Genomic DNA, 22,960 nt, shown 5'->3' with positions numbered 1-22,960 from the left:
ACTATTACCATACAACGTGTAACGTTACATAGTATGACGTTATAATGTTTAACGTTATGTAGTATTACCTTAAATCATATAACGTTATATAGTATTACGTTATAACGTATAACGTTACATAATACTACTATGCAACGTGTAACGTTATATAGTATTGCGATATAACGTGTGACGTCATATACAATTACCATACAACGTGTAACGTTATATAGTATTACGTTAAAACGTATATCGTTAAATAGTATTACGTTGTAACGTATAACGTTATATACTATTACCATACATCGTGTAACTTTATATAGTATGACGTCATAACGTTTAACGTTATATAGTATTACGTTATAACGTATAACGTTAAATAGTATTACGTTGTAACGTATAACGTCATATACTATTACCATACAACGTGTAACGTTATATAGTATGACGCTATATCGTTTAACGTTATGTAGTATTACGTTATAACGTATAACGTTATATACTATTACGATATAACGTGTATCGTTATATAGTATTACGTTATAACGTATAGCGTTATATAGTATTACGTTATAACGTATAACGTTATATAACATTACTATACAACGTGTAACGTTATATAGTATGACGTTATAACGTTTAACGTTATGTACTATTACCATACAACGGGTAACGTTATATAGCATTACGATATAACGTATATCGTTATGTACTATTACCATACAACGGGTAACGTTATATAGTGTTACGTTATAACGTATAGCGTTATATAGTATTACGTTATAACGTATAACGATAAATAGTATTACGTTGTAACGTATATCGTTATATACTATTACCATACAACGTGCAACTTCATATATTATGTCGTTATAACGTTTATCGTTATGTAGTTTTACGTTATGACGTGTAACGTTATATAGTATTACGTTATAACGTATAACGTCATATACTATTACCATACAACGTATAACGTTAAATAGTATTACGTTGTAATGTATAACGTTATATACCATTACCATACAACGTGTAACGTTACATAGTATGACGTTATAACGTTTAACGTTATGTAGTATGACGTTATAACGTTTAACGTTATGTAGTATTACGATAAAACATATAACGTTATATAGTATTACGTTATAACGTATAGCGTTATATAGTATTACGTTATAACGTATAACGTCATATACTATTACCATGCAACGTGTAACGTTATATAGTATTACGTTATAACGTTTAACGATCTGTAGTGTTACGTTATAACGTATAACGTTATATAGTATTACGTAATAACGTATAACGTCATATACTATTACCATACAACGTGTAACGTTATATAGTATTACGTTGTAACGCATGACGTTATATAGTATTACCATACAACGTGTAACGTAATATAGTATTACGTTGTAACGTATGACGTTATATAGTATCACGTTATAACGTATAACGTCATATACTATTACCATACTACGTGTAACGTTATATAGTATTACGTTATAACGTATAACGTTAAATAGTATTACGTTGTAATGTATAACGTTATATACTATTACCATACAACGTGTAACGTTACATAGTATGACGTTATAACGTTTAACGTTATATAGTTGTTACGCCACGAGGCTTAACACAGGCTGTATTTTCTAACCGTCACTCGCGGCCCTGCAATGTCTCAGTCAGATCGTCTTATCTGACCGCCGGATCATATACAATGTATCGACGAGCGCATAGCTGTTGCCAAGCAGCGAGTTCTCGGAACGTCGAATTTGGTCCGTTACGTTTTCCACGCAAGAGCGGACATACGTGATCATAGGTGCGAACGGTGGCGTGACCTAAGGATGGTGGGGGCGTCTTAAAGATGAGACAAAGAAATCATCCAAAGTCGATCAGTTCCTTGTGACGAGTCGAACGTTACACATCGAGAGGTCAGACGAGCCTATATAAATATCGTAAAGCATTGAGTAAAAAATCTAACGCCTAACTTCTAACTCTAAATATAACGCCCACGGAACGTAAACCAAGTCGGTCCGCGACATTGTCGAACATTCACTTATTCTACTAAGTATCCTACAGTGCTACGTCCACTAATAGACTAAATTCAATTGTAAGAGCCTTGCTCTATATTGTACACATCTATATTATTTTCGTGCGATAAGTTGTTAATTATTTATATCTATTTAATCGTGTATACTAAGTGTTAGAAATATAAATTTTAACTCTGTGAGTCACAGTGTTATCATACCTGAATCACCCCTATTATCTTATTCGAAATACGGGGATCGAACTATTCGTGGTGTCGATCATTTTAATCGTAACGGGAATTTACGACTCCCGTTGGCGCGTATTCTAACGACCGCGCCTCCCCGCGATAGCTCGAAAATACATGGTCCTTCGAGCCGGATCACGTGCCACCAAAGAAGTGTACTGACCAGTGACTATACAGTGTCACGTGAAATCCACACTCCAACATCTTAGTCAACTGACCAAAGGAGCCGCCACCGGAGAGGAACACCTCCTTCGTTCAGCATCTACACGAGACCACACCACACTGTAGCGAGTAAAAAACGACTCTCAGATCAACGCCCATTTGATCAAGGTAAGATCGTTCCTACCATTAACACCAAACATGGCTCAACCTGACTCGATCAGCACATTGAGGCGGAGACGCAGCGGCCTCGCCAACCGCTTTACAATCACGAAACGCCAACTCGATGAATACGAAGAGTCTGGTCAAGTAAACAACGGTTACTTAGTATCTTGCCGTCAAGCGTTCGACGACATCTGGAAGAAGTTAGTCGCGGTTCAAGACGAGTTAGAAGGGTTAGATGAAGGGGAAGTCGGTCGGGCCGCCGCGTTGTATCAAGAGAAGCTGGAGATTGACGTACGGTTCACAGGTCTCCTTGATAAAATACCCGCACCAAACCCCTCGCCAACTAAAACGCGCGATTCAGGCGTGAAGCCCGAGCCGACATCACTCACCCTACCAGAGGTCCGCGCTCCTCAGTTCGACGGTGCCCTCGAGAACTGGACCTATTTTTATGACACGTTCTCATCCACGGTAGATCGCAATGAAAATTTAACAAATGTCCAGAAATTTCAATATCTACGCGCAGCTATCACTGGACGGGCCGCACGGAGCATCCAATCATTGGAACCCACAGATGCCAACTACCCCATCGCGCTTAACACATTGAAGGAGAAATTCAATTGCCCCCTCCGGATCTGTATGCGCCATTGGGAATTGATGCGCGGTTATCCCGAAATAGAAAAGGAAACTCCTGAAGCCATTGAGGATTTGATGGAAACCATCAGCGTAAATCTCAAAGCGCTCGAAAGATTAGGACAGTCGGTAACTTCAGATGTAGTACTGATCGAGTTGATCGCGTCAAAATTGCCTGCGTCCAGTATGCGTAAATGGCAACGTACGTTGCCAAATCAGGAAGTACCTTCCTACCATCAGCTGATGGAATTCCTAAAAACACGAGCCAACGGGAATCAGCTCCTCTCTAAAGTAACGAAAACAAAGGAGTCACCCCCCAAACCTCCTCGTCGCCGATATAACCTACCACGTGGACGAACCTATGCCACAACCAGCAGGGCGCTGGTGTGTCCGACCTGCGACGGACCCCACAAACTCAGAGACTGTAAGGTTTTCAAAGCCAAATCAACCATAGAACGTCTTCAACTCGTAAAAATGGCATCGCTGTGTACAAACTGTCTAGGCAACGGACATTCGATAACACAGTGCACCGCGCGTTCGTGTCATATCTGCGGGCGACGACATCATACGTACCTACATCGAGAACAAATACAAGAAAATCCTCGGTCGTCCTGCGGTCGGTCGTCAAAGGGTCGGTCGCCAAGCATTCAGTCGTCGGATAGTTGTTCATCGAACGGTCGGGCGTCGGGCAATCGTTCATCGAGCGGTCGGTCGTGGTCAGACAGTCGTTCATCAAGCGGTCGATCGTCGGGAGGTCGTTCATCGTACAAACGATCCTCTCATGGACAATCGCCATCCGGATCATCGAAGCCGCGTTCGGTCCACCATTCGAGACGACCCGCCAAACATTCAAATAACCCTACACCTTCGGCCCCAAACGATACGAAAGCTCACACTTCGTATGAGTCACGCGCACCACAGACCAAGGGTAATGTCCCAGAATCCGCGTCCAAAACCCACCCAGGTCAAAACTGACTAGACAAACGGGCCGCAAAGGAAGGGACCGAAACGACACATATATCTCTAGACGTTACGCCGCATCATGATCTGCTGGTCACAACACAGATCGATGTGCTAGACAAGAGGGCATCTCCAATTCGAGCCAGAGCACTGCTAGATACTGGCTCTAGTATGAATTTCATGACTGAGAAATTCGCAAACTCCCTCGGTATAAAACGAAAGAGATGTTCGGTCCCAATCGGAGCCCTCGACGACTTAACCACTATCGCAAGGAGCCAACTAACGACCACCATTGTTTCTACGGATGGCAAATATGAACGCACAGCAACGTTTTTAGTAATCCCAACAATATCATCGGCAGTCCCAGACCATCCAATCGATCGGTCCGCTCTCCAGATACCCAAAAATCTAAAATTAGCCGATCCAACATTTCACATACCAAGCCCTATCGAAATATTACTAAGCTCGGGACCAACGTTAGCCTCATTATGTGTCGGGCAGATTAAAATACCACAATCCATCGATACTGAGTTATGTTTGCAAAAAACTCGCTTCGGTTGGGTTATCGGGGGGAGCCCATCCACGCAATCGGGCACACATTCGTTTCACATTACCACAGCCGATCTACAAACGGATCTCTCGCGATTCTGGGAAATCGACGAGGGACCATCCACTACACATTTATCAGAATCGGAATTACAGTGCGAAGAACATTTCCGTAACCATGTCCGACGCAACAAGGAAGGGCGATATATCGTCGCCCTGCCCTTCAACGAGAAGCTTCCCACACTTGGGACATCAAAGTCCGTTGCAATGAGTAGACTCGCCGCTCTTTCTCGCCGGTTCCAACGCGATAAGCAATTCGAAGCCGCATACAACACGGTGATCCAAGAATATTTAGACTTAGGTCATATGACCAAGATTCCGCACACTCAGCCCTCAAATAATGGTTACTATTTGCCGCATCACGGCGTGATAAAGGAATCGAGCAACACCACTAAACTCCGGGTAGTGTTCGATGGATCAGCAATCAGCACCACCGGAGTTTCTCTCAACGACACTCTGCATACCGGACCCAAACTCCAAGAAGATCTGGTTGAAATTCTGCTGAGATTCCGATCACACCAGTATGTCCTAACGGGTGACATCGAGAAGATGTATCGACAAATTCTCGTACGCCCAGACGATCGTAAATATCAGCTGATTCTATGGCGCAATTCCAACGGGGAAATCGATACTTATCAGCTCAACACCGTGACCTTCGGACTATCAGCTGCCCCATATTTAGCACTCCGCTGCCTGAAACAACTAGCAGAAGACGAAGGAGATCGATTTCCGCGAGCGTCATCGGTTGTACAGCGTGATTTCTATGTCGACGACGCCCTCACCGGGGCCGATACAAAGGAAGAGTTAATAGCGGTACGACACGAACTCACGGACCTTCTCAGATCGGGCGGCTTAAACATCCGTGAATGGGCATCTAACGATAAGGACATACTGCGTGGACTATCCGAGAAAGATACAAATCGAACACTACAATTGGGTGAGTCACAGACATTGAAAACTCTAGGTATCTATTGGAATTCCCAGGATGACACAATACTATACTCAGTTGCACCCACAGCGACCATCACCCGTGTCACAAAGTGATCAATAAGTTCGGTGATAGCCCGAATTTATGATCCACTAGGATTGCTCGCGCCAGTGATTGTCAGAGCCAAAATATTGCTTCAACGCGTCTGGGCATTAAAACTAGACTGGGATGAATCCTTGCCATCCGAGTTGCATACAGAATGGGACCGATACTATACCCAACTACCCTTGCTTAGTGATACTCGATTTCCTCGCAAAATGGTGGTCAAGGCAGCTACTCAGATAGAACTACACGGTTTTTGCGACGCCAGTGAAAAGGCATACGGGGCATGTATATATCTGCGCAGTCGCAGCTCGGATGGACGTATCGAAACCCAATTACTCACCGCGCGATCAAAGGTCGCGCCGCTAAAATCCCTGACAATCCCAAGACTCGAATTAAGCGGAGCATTGCTCCTCACCTCGCTAATGTCCATGGTAAAGACTTCCCTCACTATAGACGTTTCTCGAATAGTTTATTGGACAGATTCGACTATCGTACTCCAGTGGATCAAGTCCTCGCCACATACATTAAAAACATTCGTAGCGAACCGCGTGGCCGAGATCCAAGCGAAAACCAACATCGCCGATTGGCGGCATGTGTCTACGGATGACAACCCAGCGGATCTGATCTCCCGAGGGCAGGCTCCCAAGGAATTCCTGCGTCCAAACATCTGGAAACACGGACCCGAATGGCTCAAGCAGCAGCCGGAGAACTGGCCGATCTGGATCCTTACACCGTCGGGGGACATCCCGGAACAGAAAAAAACGATCTGTCTAACGACGAATAACAACGATAACCCCCTCCTCCACCGATACTCGTCCTGGACCAGACTAATCAGAGTCGTCGCTTGGTGTCTTCGATGGAAACATAAACAACACCTAGCTGCCCATCTAACAACAGACGAATTAACCAGGGCTCACAACAGGGTGATCAAAATCATACAATCCGGTCATTTTGCGACGGAAATTCGGACACTACAGAAAGATCGAAGCAGGGACGTTGGAGGAAAACTACAGCCATTAAATCCCTTCCTCGACGAAGATGGGATATTACGAGTCGGAGGACGACTAACCAGCTCTTCTATACCATTCAATCAAAAACACCCCATTATATTGCCCAAAGCATCTATTACAGAGCTCATCATAGACCAGGAGCATCGGAAAAACCACCACACCGGGACACAAGCTACCCTGTACGCGGTAAGATTGCGCTATTGGCCGATCGACGGTCGTAGCCAAGTGTGGCGTACCATTAAAAGGTGCGTCCGCTGCTGCAGAGCCAACCCGCCGCCAGTGGAATATTTGATGGGTGATTTGCCAGAGGCGCGCATTACCGAATCGCGTCCGTTTACGAACGTCGGAATCGACTACTGCGGCCCATTCTACATCAAGGAGAGGAGGGATCGCAACCGACGTAAAATAAAAATATACGCTGCCATATTCGTTTGTCTAGCAACCAAGGCGGTCCACATAGAGCTAGTCAGCGACCTAACCACCGACGCTTTCCTAGCCGCCTTACGTCGATTCATTTCGCGGCGAGGACATTGCGCAACCATCCTTACCGACAATGGCACCAATTTCGTCGGGGCCAACCGGGAGCTGCAAGAACTCCGGACCCTATTGCAGTCTGACGACCACAAGGAGAGGGTACAGACTTTTCTCGCCGACCGACAGATCCAATGGCGTTTCAACCCTCCAAACTCACCACACTTTGGCGGTTTATGGGAAGCCGCGGTGAAATCCTTCAAGCGCCATCTCATCCGCGTCGTCGGCACGGAACTCTTGACCTTTGAGCACCTTCATACTCTTGTGGTTGAAATTGAAGCCATCCTTAATTCACGCCCACTGACTCCCATATCATCCGATCCGAAAGATCCCCCTGTCCTCACTCCCGGTCATTTTCTAATCGGTGACACACTCACGAATTTACGGGAGCGTGATTTCAGGACAGTTCCATCAGGGCAGCTATCAAGTTGGCAGCGCATCCACCAGATCAAACAGCAGTTCTGGAGCAGATGGCATCGAGAGTACCTCAACGAGCTAACCCGCCGCAATAAATGGGATAAGGGCAAACATGATATCCGAGAAGGCACCGTAGTAGTTCTCAGGGAGGATAACGTACCATCCATGCAATGGCCTTTGGGCCGCGTGATCAAGGTCCATCCAGGAGTCGACGGAATCATACGGACCGCCACCGTGCAGACGGCAACAACTACCCTGGATCGTGGCGTCAAAAGACTGGTCCCCTTACCCATTCACCCAGATCCAGACGAGTCCGACCACCCACACGGAGCCAAGGAGATTCGCCAGCGACGCAACTGACTCCACACCATATCATTTGATCGGTACCCTCTCAACGGGGGGAGGATGTTACGCCACGAGGCTTAACACAGGCTGTATTTTCTAACCGTCACTCGCGGCCCTACAATGTCTCAGTCAGATCGTCTTATCTGACCGCCGGATCATATACAATGTATCGACGAGCGCATAGCTGTTGCCAAGCAGCGAGTTCTCGAAACGTCGAATTTGGTCCGTTACGTTTTCCACGCAAGAGCGGACATACGTGATCATAGGCGCGAACGGTGGCGTGATCTAAGGATGGTGGGGGTCGTCTTAAAGATGAGACAAAGAAATCATCCAAAGTCGATCAGTTCCTTGTGACGAGTCGAACGTTACACATCGAGAGGTCAGACGAGCCTATATAAATATCGTAAAGCATTGAGTAAAAAATCTAACGCCTAACTTCTAACTCTAAATATAACGCCAACGGAACGTAAACCAAGTCAGTCCGCGACATTGTCGAACATTCACTTATTCTACTAAGTATCCTACAGTGCTACGTCCACTAATAGACTAAATTCAATTGTAAGAGCCTTGCTCTATATTGTAAACATCTTATTAGTTTCGTGCGATAAGTTGTTAATTATTTATATCTATTTAATCGTGTATACTAAGTGTTAGAAATATAAATTTTAACTCTGTGAGTCACAGTGTTATCATACCTGAATCACCCCTATTATCTTAATCGAAATACGGGGATCGAACTATTCGTGGTGTCGATCATTTTAATCGTAACGGGAATTTACGACTCCCGTTGGCGCGTATTCTAACGACCGCGCCTCCCCGCGATAGCTCGAAAATACAATAGTATTACGTTATAACGTATAACGTTAAATAGTATTACGCTGTAACGTATAACGTCATATACTATTACCATACAACGTGTAACGTTATATAGTATGAAGCTATATCGTTTGACGTTATGTAGTATTACGTTATAACGTATAACGTTATATACTATTACGATATAACGTGTATCGTTATATAGTATTACGTTATAACGTATAGCGTTATATAGTATTATGTTATAACGTATAACGTTATATAACATTACTATACAACGTGTAACGTTATATAGTATGACGTTATAACGTTTAACGTTATGTACTATTACCATACAACGGGTAACGTTATGTACTATTACCATACAACGGGTAACGTTATATAGTATTACGTTATAACGTATAGCGTTATATAGTATTACGTTATAACGTATAACGTTATATAACACTACTATACAACGTGTAACGTTATATAGTATGACGTTATAACGTTTAACGTTATGTACTATTACCATACAACGGGTAACGTTATATAGCATTACGATATAACGTATATCGTTATGTACTATTACCATACAACGGGTAACGTTATATAGTATTACGATATAATGTGCAACGTTATATAGTATTACGTTATAACGTATAACGTCATATACTATTACCATACAACGTGTAACGTTATATAGTATGACGTCATAACGTTTAACGTTATATAGTATTACGTTATAACGTATAACGTTAAATAGTATTACGTTGATAACGTATAACGTCATATACTATTACCATACAACGTGTAACGTTATATAGTATTACGTTATAACGTATATCGTCATATACTATTACCATACAACGTGTAACGTTGTATAGTATTACGCTATAACGTTTAACGTTCTGTAGTATTAGGTTATAACGTATAACGTTATATACTATTACGATATAACGTGTATCGTTATATAGTATTACGTTATAACGTATAACGTCATATACTATTACCATACAACGTGTAACGTTATATAGTATTACGTTATAACGTATATCGTCATATACTATTACCATACAACGTGTAACGTTGTATAGTATTACGCTATAACGTTTAACGTTCTGTAGTATTAGGTTATAACGTATAACGTTATATACTATTACGATATAACGTGTATCGTTATATAGTATTACGTTATAACGTATAGCGTTATATAGTATTACGTTATAACGTATAACGTTATATAACACTACTATACAACGTGTAACGTTATATAGTATGACGTCATAACGTTTAACGTTATATAGTATTACGTTATAACGTATAACGTTAAATAGTATTACGTTGTAACGTATAACGTCATATACTATTACCATACAACGTGTAACGTTATATAGTATTACAATATATCGTGTAACGTTATGTAGTATTACGTTATAACGTATAACGTTATATACTATTACGATATAACGTGTATCGTTATATAGTATTACGTTATAACGTATAACGTTATATACTATTACGATAAAACGTGTAACATTATATAGTATTACGTTATAACGTATAACGTTAAATAGTATTACGTTATAACGTATAACGTTATATACTATTACCATACAACGTGTAACGTTATATAGTATTACGTTGTAACGCATGACGTTATATAGTATTACCATACAACGTATAACGTTATATACTATTACCATACAACGTGTAACGTTATATAGTATTGCCATGTAACGTATGACGTTATATAGTATTACGTTATAACGTATAACGTCATATACTGTTACCATACAACGTGTAACGTTGTATAGTATTACGTTTTAACGTTTAACGTTCTGTAGTATTAGGTTATAACGTATAACGTTATATACTATTACGATATAACGTGTAACGTTATATAGTATTACGTTGTAACGTATAACGTTATATACTATTACCATACAACGTATAACGTTATATACTATTACCATACAACGTGTAACGTTATATAGTATTACGATGTAACGCATGACGTTATATAGTATTACCATACAACGTGTAACGTAATATACTATTACGATGTAACGTGTAACGATATATAGTATTACGTTGTAACGCATGACGTTATATAGTATTACCATACAACGTGTAACGTAATATAGTATTACGTTGTAACGTATGACGTTATATAGTATTACGTTATAACGTATAACGTCATATACTATTACCATACTACGTGTACCGTTATATAGTATAACGTTATAACGTTTACCGTTATGTAGTTTTACGTTATAACGTATAACGTTATATACTATTACGATAAAACGTGTAACGTTATATAGTATTACGTTATAACGTATAACGTTAAATTGTATTACGTTATAACGTATAACGTTATATACTATTACCATACAACGCGTAACGTTATATAGTATTACGTTGTAACGCATGACATTAGATAGTATTACCATACAACGTGTAACGTAATATAGTATTACGTTGTAACGTATGACGTTATATAGTATCACGTTATAACGTATAACGTCATATACTATTACCATACTACGTGTAACGTTATATAGTATTACGTTATAACGTATAACGTTAAATAGTATTACGTTGTAATGTATAACGTTATATACTATTACCATACAACGTGTAACGTTACATAGTATGACGTTATAACGTTTAACGTTATGTAGTATTACCTTAAAACATATAACGTTATATAGTATTACGTTATAACGTATAACGTTACATAATACTACTATGCAACGTGTAACGTAATATAGTATTACGATATAACGTGTAACGTCATATTCAATTACCATACAACGTGTAACGTTATATAGTATTACGTTATAACTTATATCGTTAAATAGTATTACGTTGTACCGTATAACGTTATATACTATTACCATAGAACGTGTAACTTTATATAGTATGACGTTATAACGTTTAACGTTATGTAGTATTACGTTATAACGTTTAACGTTATGTACTATTACCATACAACACGTAACGTTATATAGTATGACGTTATAACGTTTAACGTTATGTAGTATGACGTTATAACGTTTAACGTTATGTAGTATGACGTTATAACCTTTAACGTTATGTAGTATTACGATAAAACATATAACGTTATATAGTATTACGTTATAACGTATAGCGTTATATAGTATTACGTTATAACGTATAACGTTATATAACACTACTATACAACGTGTAACGTTATATAGTATGTACGTTATAACGCTTAACGTTATGTACTATTACCATACAACGGGTAACGTTTTATAGCATTACGATATAACGTATATCGTTATGTACTATTACCATACAACGGGTAACGTTATATAGTATTACGATATAATGTGCAACGTTATATAGTATTACGATATAACGTATAACGTCATATACTATTACCATACAACGTGTAACGTTATATAGTATGACGTCATAACGTTTAACGTTGTATAGTATTACGTTATAACGTATAACGTTAAATAGTATTACGTTGTAACGTATAACGTCATATACTGTTACCATACAACGTGTAACGTTATATAGTTTGACGTTATATCGTTTAAAGTTATGTAGTATTACATTATAACGTATAACGCTATATACTATTACGATATAACGTGTATCGATATATAGTATTACGTTATAACGTATAACGTCATATACTATTACCATACAACGTGTAACGTTATATAGTATGACGTTATATCGTTTAACGTTATGTAGTATTACGATAAAACATATAACGTTAAATGGTATTACGTTATAACATATGACGTTATATAGTATTACGTTATAACGTTTAACGTTCTGTAGTATTACGTTATAACGTATAACGTTATATACTATTACGATGTAACGTGTAACGTTATATAGTATTACGTTATAACGTATAACGTTAAATAGTATTACGTTATAACGTATAACGTTATATAGTATTACGTTATAACGTATAACGTCATATACTATTACAATATAACGTGTAACGTTATATAGTATTACGTTATAACGTATAACGTCATATACTATTACCATACAACGTGTACCGTTATATAGTATGACGTTATAACGTTTATCGTTATGTAGTTTTACGTTATAACGTATAACGTTATATACTATTACGATAAAACGTGTAACGTTATATAGTATTACGTTATAACGTATAACGTCATATACTATTACGATATAACGTGTAACGTTATATAGTATTACGTTATAACGTATAACGTCATATACTATTACCATACAACGTGTACCGTTATATAGTATGACGTTATAACGTTTATCGTTATGCAGTTTTACGTTATAACGTATAACGTTATATACTATTACGATAAAACGTGTAACGTTATATAGTATTACGTTATAACGTATAACGTCATATACTATTACCATACAACGTGTAACGTAATATAGTATTACGTTGTAACGTATGACGTTATATAGTATTACGTTATAACGTATAACGTCATATACTATTACCATACTACGTGTAACGTTATATAGTATTACGTTATAACGTATAACGTTAAATAGTATTACGTTGTAATGTATAACGTTATATACTATTACCATACAACGTGTAACGTTACATAGTATGACGTTATAATGTTTAACGTTATATAGTATTACGATATAATGTGCAACGTTATATAGTATTACGATATAACGTATAACGTCATATACTATTACCATACAACGTGTAACGTTATATAGTATGACGTCATAACGTTTAACGTTGTATAGTATTACGTTATAACGTATAACGTTAAATAGTATTACGTTGTAACGTATAACGTCATATACTGTTACCATACAACGTGTAACGTTATATAGTTTGACGTTATATCGTTTAAAGTTATGTAGTATTACATTATAACGTATAACGCTATATACTATTACGATATAACGTGTATCGATATATAGTATTACGTTATAACGTATAACGTCATATACTATTACCATACAACGTGTAACGTTATATAGTATGACGTTATATCGTTTAACGTTATGTAGTATTACGATAAAACATATAACGTTAAATGGTATTACGTTATAACATATGACGTTATATAGTATTACGTTATAACGTTTAACGTTCTGTAGTATTACGTTATAACGTATAACGTTATATACTATTACGATGTAACGTGTAACGTTATATAGTATTACGTTATAACGTATAACGTTAAATAGTATTACGTTATAACGTATAACGTTATATAGTATTACGTTATAACGTATAACGTCATATACTATTACAATATAACGTGTAACGTTATATAGTATTACGTTATAACGTATAACGTCATATACTATTACCATACAACGTGTACCGTTATATAGTATGACGTTATAACGTTTATCGTTATGTAGTTTTACGTTATAACGTATAACGTTATATACTATTACGATAAAACGTGTAACGTTATATAGTATTACGTTATAACGTATAACGTCATATACTATTACGATATAACGTGTAACGTTATATAGTATTACGTTATAACGTATAACGTCATATACTATTACCATACAACGTGTACCGTTATATAGTATGACGTTATAACGTTTATCGTTATGCAGTTTTACGTTATAACGTATAACGTTATATACTATTACGATAAAACGTGTAACGTTATATAGTATTACGTTATAACGTATAACGTCATATACTATTACCATACAACGTGTAACGTAATATAGTATTACGTTGTAACGTATGACGTTATATAGTATTACGTTATAACGTATAACGTCATATACTATTACCATACTACGTGTAACGTTATATAGTATTACGTTATAACGTATAACGTTAAATAGTATTACGTTGTAATGTATAACGTTATATACTATTACCATACAACGTGTAACGTTACATAGTATGACGTTATAATGTTTAACGTTATGTAGTATTACCTTAAATCATATAACGTTATATAGTATTACGTTATAACGTATAACGTTACATAATACTACTATGCAACGTGTAACGTTATATAGTATTGCGATATAACGTGTGACGTCATATACAATTACCATACAACGTGTAACGTTATATAGTATTACGTTAAAACGTATATCGTTAAATAGTATTACGTTGTAACGTATAACGTTATATACTATTACCATACATCGTGTAACTTTATATAGTATGACGTCATAACGTTTAACGTTATATAGTATTACGTTATAACGTATAACGTTAAATAGTATTACGTTGTAACGTATAACGTCATATACTATTACCATACAACGTGTAACGTTATATAGTATGACGCTATATCGTTTAACGTTATGTAGTATTACGTTATAACGTATAACGTCATATACTATTACGATATAACGTGTATCGTTATATAGTATTACGTTATAACGTATAGCGTTATATAGTATTACGTTATAACGTATAACGTTATATAACATTACTATACAACGTGTAACGTTATATAGTATGACGTTATAACGTTTAACGTTATGTACTATTACCATACAACGGGTAACGTTATATAGCATTACGATATAACGTATATCGTTATGTACTATTACCATACAACGGGTAACGTTATATAGTGTTACGTTATAACGTATAGCGTTATATAGTATTACGTTATAACGTATAACGATAAATAGTATTACGTTGTAACGTATATCGTTATATACTATTACCATACAACGTGCAACTTCATATATTATGTCGTTATAACGTTTATCGTTATGTAGTTTTACGTTATGACGTGTAACGTTATATAGTATTACGTTATAACGTATAACGTCATATACTATTACCATACAACGTATAACGTTAAATAGTATTACGTTGTAATGTATAACGTTATATACCATTACCATACAACGTGTAACGTTACATAGTATGACGTTATAACGTTTAACGTTATGTAGTATGACGTTATAACCTTTAACGTTATGTAGTATTACGATAAAACATATAACGTTATATAGTATTACGTTATAACGTATAGCGTTATATAGTATTACGTTATAACGTATAACGTCATATACTATTACCATGCAACGTGTAACGTTATATAGTATTACGTTATAACGTTTAACGATCTGTAGTGTTACGTTATAACGTATAACGTTATATAGTATTACGTAATAACGTATAACGTCATATACTATTACCATACAACGTGTAACGTTATATAGTATTACGTTGTAACGTATGACGTTATATACTATTACCATACAACGTGTAACGTAATATAGTATTACGTTGTAACGTATGACGTTATATAGTATCACGTTATAACGTATAACGTCATATACTATTACCATACTACGTGTAACGTTATATAGTATTACGTTATAACGTATAACGTTAAATAGTATTACGTTGTAATGTATAACGTTATATACTATTACCATACAACGTGTAACGTTACATAGTATGACGTTATAACGTTTAACGTTATATAGTTGTTACGCCACGAGGCTTAACACAGGCTGTATTTTCTAACCGTCACTCGCGGCCCTGCAATGTCTCAGTCAGATCGTCTTATCTGACCGCCGGATCATATACAATGTATCGACGAGCGCATAGCTGTTGCCAAGCAGCGAGTTCTCGGAACGTCGAATTTGGTCCGTTACGTTTTCCACGCAAGAGCGGACATACGTGATCATAGGTGCGAACGGTGGCGTGACCTAAGGATGGTGGGGGCGTCTTAAAGATGAGACAAAGAAATCATCCAAAGTCGATCAGTTCCTTGTGACGAGTCGAACGTTACACATCGAGAGGTCAGACGAGCCTATATAAATATCGTAAAGCATTGAGTAAAAAATCTAACGCCTAACTTCTAACTCTAAATATAACGCCCACGGAACGTAAACCAAGTCGGTCCGCGACATTGTCGAACATTCACTTATTCTACTAAGTATCCTACAGTGCTACGTCCACTAATAGACTAAATTCAATTGTAAGAGCCTTGCTCTATATTGTACACATCTATATTATTTTCGTGCGATAAGTTGTTAATTATTTATATCTATTTAATCGTGTATACTAAGTGTTAGAAATATAAATTTTAACTCTGTGAGTCACAGTGTTATCATACCTGAATCACCCCTATTATCTTATTCGAAATACGGGGATCGAACTATTCGTGGTGTCGATCATTTTAATCGTAACGGGAATTTACGACTCCCGTTGGCGCGTATTCTAACGACCGCGCCTCCCCGCGATAGCTCGAAAATACATGGTCCTTCGAGCCGGATCACGTGCCACCAAAGAAGTGTACTGACCAGTGACTATACAGTGTCACGTGAAATCCACACTCCAACATCTTAGTCAACTGACCAAAGGAGCCGCCACCGGAGAGGAACACCTCCTTCGTTCAGCATCTACACGAGACCACACCACACTGTAGCGAGTAAAAAACGACTCTCAGATCAACGCCCATTTGATCAAGGTAAGATCGTTCCTACCATTAACACCAAACATGGCTCAACCTGACTCGATCAGCACATTGAGGCGGAGACGCAGCGGCCTCGCCAACCGCTTTACAATCACGAAACGCCAACTCGATGAATACGAAGAGTCTGGTCAAGTAAACAACGGTTACTTAGTATCTTGCCGTCAAGCGTTCGACGACATCTGGAAGAAGTTAGTCGCGGTTCAAGACGAGTTAGAAGGGTTAGATGAAGGGGAAGTCGGTCGGGCCGCCGCGTTGTATCAAGAGAAGCTGGAGATTGACGTACGGTTCACAGGTCTCCTTGATAAAATACCCGCACCAAACCCCTCGCCAACTAAAACGCGCGATTCAGGCGTGAAGCCCGAGCCGACATCACTCACCCTACCAGAGGTCCGCGCTCCTCAGTTCGACGGTGCCCTCGAGAACTGGACCTATTTTTATGACACGTTCTCATCCACGGTAGATCGCAATGAAAATTTAACAAATGTCCAGAAATTTCAATATCTACGCGCAGCTATCACTGGACGGGCCGCACGGAGCATCCAATCATTGGAACCCACAGATGCCAACTACCCCATCGCGCTTAACACATTGAAGGAGAAATTCAATTGCCCCCTCCGGATCTGTATGCGCCATTGGGAATTGATGCGCGGTTATCCCGAAATAGAAAAGGAAACTCCTGAAGCCATTGAGGATTTGATGGAAACCATCAGCGTAAATCTCAAAGCGCTCGAAAGATTAGGACAGTCGGTAACTTCAGATGTAGTACTGATCGAGTTGATCGCGTCAAAATTGCCTGCGTCCAGTATGCGTAAATGGCAACGTACGTTGCCAAATCAGGAAGTACCTTCCTACCATCAGCTGATGGAATTCCTAAAAACACGAGCCAACGGGAATCAGCTCCTCTCTAAAGTAACGAAAACAAAGGAGTCACCCCCCAAACCTCCTCGTCGCCGATATAACCTACCACGTGGACGAACCTATGCCACAACCAGCAGGGCGCTGGTGTGTCCGACCTGCGACGGACCCCACAAACTCAGAGACTGTAAGGTTTTCAAAGCCAAATCAACCATAGAACGTCTTCAACTCGTAAAAATGGCATCGCTGTGTACAAACTGTCTAGGCAACGGACATTCGATAACACAGTGCACCGCGCGTTCGTGTCATATCTGCGGGCGACGACATCATACGTACCTACATCGAGAACAAATACAAGAAAATCCTCGGTCGTCCTGCGGTCGGTCGTCAAAGGGTCGGTCGCCAAGCATTCAGTCGTCGGATAGTTGTTCATCGAACGGTCGGGCGTCGGGCAATCGTTCATCGAGCGGTCGGTCGTGGTCAGACAGTCGTTCATCAAGCGGTCGATCGTCGGGAGGTCGTTCATCGTACAAACGATCCTCTCATGGACAATCGCCATCCGGATCATCGAAGCCGCGTTCGGTCCACCATTCGAGACGACCCGCCAAACATTCAAATAACCCTACACCTTCGGCCCCAAACGATACGAAAGCTCACACTTCGTATGAGTCACGCGCACCACAGACCAAGGGTAATGTCCCAGAATCCGCGTCCAAAACCCACCCAGGTCAAAACTGACTAGACAAACGGGCCGCAAAGGAAGGGACCGAAACGACACATATATCTCTAGACGTTACGCCGCATCATGATCTGCTGGTCACAACACAGATCGATGTGCTAGACAAGAGGGCATCTCCAATTCGAGCCAGAGCACTGCTAGATACTGGCTCTAGTATGAATTTCATGACTGAGAAATTCGCAAACTCCCTCGGTATAAAACGAAAGAGATGTTCGGTCCCAATCGGAGCCCTCGACGACTTAACCACTATCGCAAGGAGCCAACTAACGACCACCATTGTTTCTACGGATGGCAAATATGAACGCACAGCAACGTTTTTAGTAATCCCAACAATATCATCGGCAGTCCCAGACCATCCAATCGATCGGTCCGCTCTCCAGATACCCAAAAATCTAAAATTAGCCGATCCAACATTTCACATACCAAGCCCTATCGAAATATTACTAAGCTCGGGACCAACGTTAGCCTCATTATGTGTCGGGCAGATTAAAATACCACAATCCATCGATACTGAGTTATGTTTGCAAAAAACTCGCTTCGGTTGGGTTATCGGGGGGAGCCCATCCACGCAATCGGGCACACATTCGTTTCACATTACCACAGCCGATCTACAAACGGATCTCTCGCGATTCTGGGAAATCGACGAGGGACCATCCACTACACATTTATCAGAATCGGAATTACAGTGCGAAGAACATTTCCGTAACCATGTCCGACGCAACAAGGAAGGGCGATATATCGTCGCCCTGCCCTTCAACGAGAAGCTTCCCACACTTGGGACATCAAAGTCCGTTGCAATGAGTAGACTCGCCGCTCTTTCTCGCCGGTTCCAACGCGATAAGCAATTCGAAGCCGCATACAACACGGTGATCCAAGAATATTTAGACTTAGGTCATATGACCAAGATTCCGCACACTCAGCCCTCAAATAATGGTTACTATTTGCCGCATCACGGCGTGATAAAGGAATCGAGCAACACCACTAAACTCCGGGTAGTGTTCGATGGATCAGCAATCAGCACCACCGGAGTTTCTCTCAACGACACTCTGCATACCGGACCCAAACTCCAAGAAGATCTGGTTGAAATTCTGCTGAGATTCCGATCACACCAGTATGTCCTAACGGGTGACATCGAGAAGATGTATCGACAAATTCTCGTACGCCCAGACGATCGTAAATATCAGCTGATTCTATGGCGCAATTCCAACGGGGAAATCGATACTTATCAGCTCAACACCGTGACCTTCGGACTATCAGCTGCCCCATATTTAGCACTCCGCTGCCTGAAACAACTAGCAGAAGACGAAGGAGATCGATTTCCGCGAGCGTCATCGGTTGTACAGCGTGATTTCTATGTCGACGACGCCCTCACCGGGGCCGATACAAAGGAAGAGTTAATAGCGGTACGACACGAACTCACGGACCTTCTCAGATCGGGCGGCTTAAACATCCGTGAATGGGCATCTAACGATAAGGACATACTGCGTGGACTATCCGAGAAAGATACAAATCGAACACTACAATTGGGTGAGTCACAGACATTGAAAACTCTAGGTATCTATTGGAATTCCCAGGATGACACAATACTATACTCAGTTGCACCCACAGCGACCATCACCCGTGTCACAAAGTGATCAATAAGTTCGGTGATAGCCCGAATTTATGATCCACTAGGATTGCTCGCGCCAGTGATTGTCAGAGCCAAAATATTGCTTCAACGCGTCTGGGCATTAAAACTAGACTGGGATGAATCCTTGCCATCCGAGTTGCATACAGAATGGGACCGATACTATACCCAACTACCCTTGCTTAGTGATACTCGATTTCCTCGCAAAATGGTGGTCAAGGCAGCTACTCAGATAGAACTACACGGTTTTTGCGACGCCAGTGAAAAGGCATACGGGGCATGTATATATCTGCGCAGTCGCAGCTCGGATGGACGTATCGAAACCCAATTACTCACCGCGCGATCAAAGGTCGCGCCGCTAAAATCCCTGACAATCCCAAGACTCGAATTAAGCGGAGCATTGCTCCTCACCTCGCTAATGTCCATGGTAAAGACTTCCCTCACTATAGACGTTTCTCGAATAGTTTATTGGACAGATTCGACTATCGTACTCCAGTGGATCAAGTCCTCGCCACATACATTAAAAACATTCGTAGCGAACCGCGTGGCCGAGATCCAAGCGAAAACCAACATCGCCGATTGGCGGCATGTGTCTACGGATGACAACCCAGCGGATCTGATCTCCCGAGGGCAGGCTCCCAAGGAATTCCTGCGTCCAAACATCTGGAAACACGGACCCGAATGGCTCAAGCAGCAGCCGGAGAACTGGCCGATCTGGATCCTTACACCGTCGGGGGACATCCCGGAACAGAAAAAAACGATCTGTCTAACGACGAATAACAACGATAACCCCCTCCTCCACCGATACTCGTCCTGGACCAGACTAATCAGAGTCGTCGCTTGGTGTCTTCGATGGAAACATAAACAACACCTAGCTGCCCATCTAACAACAGACGAATTAACCAGGGCTCACAACAGGGTGATCAAAATCATACAATCCGGTCATTTTGCGACGGAAATTCGGACACTACAGAAAGATCGAAGCAGGGACGTTGGAGGAAAACTACAGCCATTAAATCCCTTCCTCGACGAAGATGGGATATTACGAGTCGGAGGACGACTAACCAGCTCTTCTATACCATTCAATCAAAAACACCCCATTATATTGCCCAAAGCATCTATTACAGAGCTCATCATAGACCAGGAGCATCGGAAAAACCACCACACCGGGACACAAGCTACCCTGTACGCGGTAAGATTGCGCTATTGGCCGATCGACGGTCGTAGCCAAGTGTGGCGTACCATTAAAAGGTGCGTCCGCTGCTGCAGAGCCAACCCGCCGCCAGTGGAATATTTGATGGGTGATTTGCCAGAGGCGCGCATTACCGAATCGCGTCCGTTTACGAACGTCGGAATCGACTACTGCGGCCCATTCTACATCAAGGAGAGGAGGGATCGCAACCGACGTAAAATAAAAATATACGCTGCCATATTCGTTTGTCTAGCAACCAAGGCGGTCCACATAGAGCTAGTCAGCGACCTAACCACCGACGCTTTCCTAGCCGCCTTACGTCGATTCATTTCGCGGCGAGGACATTGCGCAACCATCCTTACCGACAATGGCACCAATTTCGTCGGGGCCAACCGGGAGCTGCAAGAACTCCGGACCCTATTGCAGTCTGACGACCACAAGGAGAGGGTACAGACTTTTCTCGCCGACCGACAGATCCAATGGCGTTTCAACCCTCCAAACTCACCACACTTTGGCGGTTTATGGGAAGCCGCGGTGAAATCCTTCAAGCGCCATCTCATCCGCGTCGTCGGCACGGAACTCTTGACCTTTGAGCACCTTCATACTCTTGTGGTTGAAATTGAAGCCATCCTTAATTCACGCCCACTGACTCCCATATCATCCGATCCGAAAGATCCCCCTGTCCTCACTCCCGGTCATTTTCTAATCGGTGACACACTCACGAATTTACGGGAGCGTGATTTCAGGACAGTTCCATCAGGGCAGCTATCAAGTTGGCAGCGCATCCACCAGATCAAACAGCAGTTCTGGAGCAGATGGCATCGAGAGTACCTCAACGAGCTAACCCGCCGCAATAAATGGGATAAGGGCAAACATGATATCCGAGAAGGCACCGTAGTAGTTCTCAGGGAGGATAACGTACCATCCATGCAATGGCCTTTGGGCCGCGTGATCAAGGTCCATCCAGGAGTCGACGGAATCATACGGACCGCCACCGTGCAGACGGCAACAACTACCCTGGATCGTGGCGTCAAAAGACTGGTCCCCTTACCCATTCACCCAGATCCAGACGAGTCCGACCACCCACACGGAGCCAAGGAGATTCGCCAGCGACGCAACTGACTCCACACCATATCATTTGATCGGTACCCTCTCAACGGGGGGAGGATGTTACGCCACGAGGCTTAACACA

General features: G+C 40.8%; 1 protein-coding gene across 1 annotated transcript; it reads left to right on the top strand.

Moving 5' to 3' along the window:
- Positions 1 to 17,979: 17,979 nt before the first annotated feature.
- On the top strand, positions 17,980 to 22,625 carry LOC125385617. Its single transcript, XM_048408463.1, has 4 exons — positions 17,980 to 18,102; positions 19,435 to 20,476; positions 20,624 to 21,768; positions 22,515 to 22,625. Exons 1-4 carry the CDS (start codon positions 17,980 to 17,982, stop codon positions 22,623 to 22,625), a joined length of 2,421 nt encoding a protein of 806 aa, XP_048264420.1.
- Positions 22,626 to 22,960: the final 335 nt, after the last annotated feature.

Source organism: Bombus terrestris, chromosome 9 (assembly GCF_910591885.1).
Source record: "Bombus terrestris chromosome 9, iyBomTerr1.2, whole genome shotgun sequence".
Lineage (NCBI taxonomy): Eukaryota > Metazoa > Arthropoda > Insecta > Hymenoptera > Apidae > Bombus > Bombus terrestris.
This window is presented reverse-complemented; position numbering and strand designations above follow the sequence as displayed.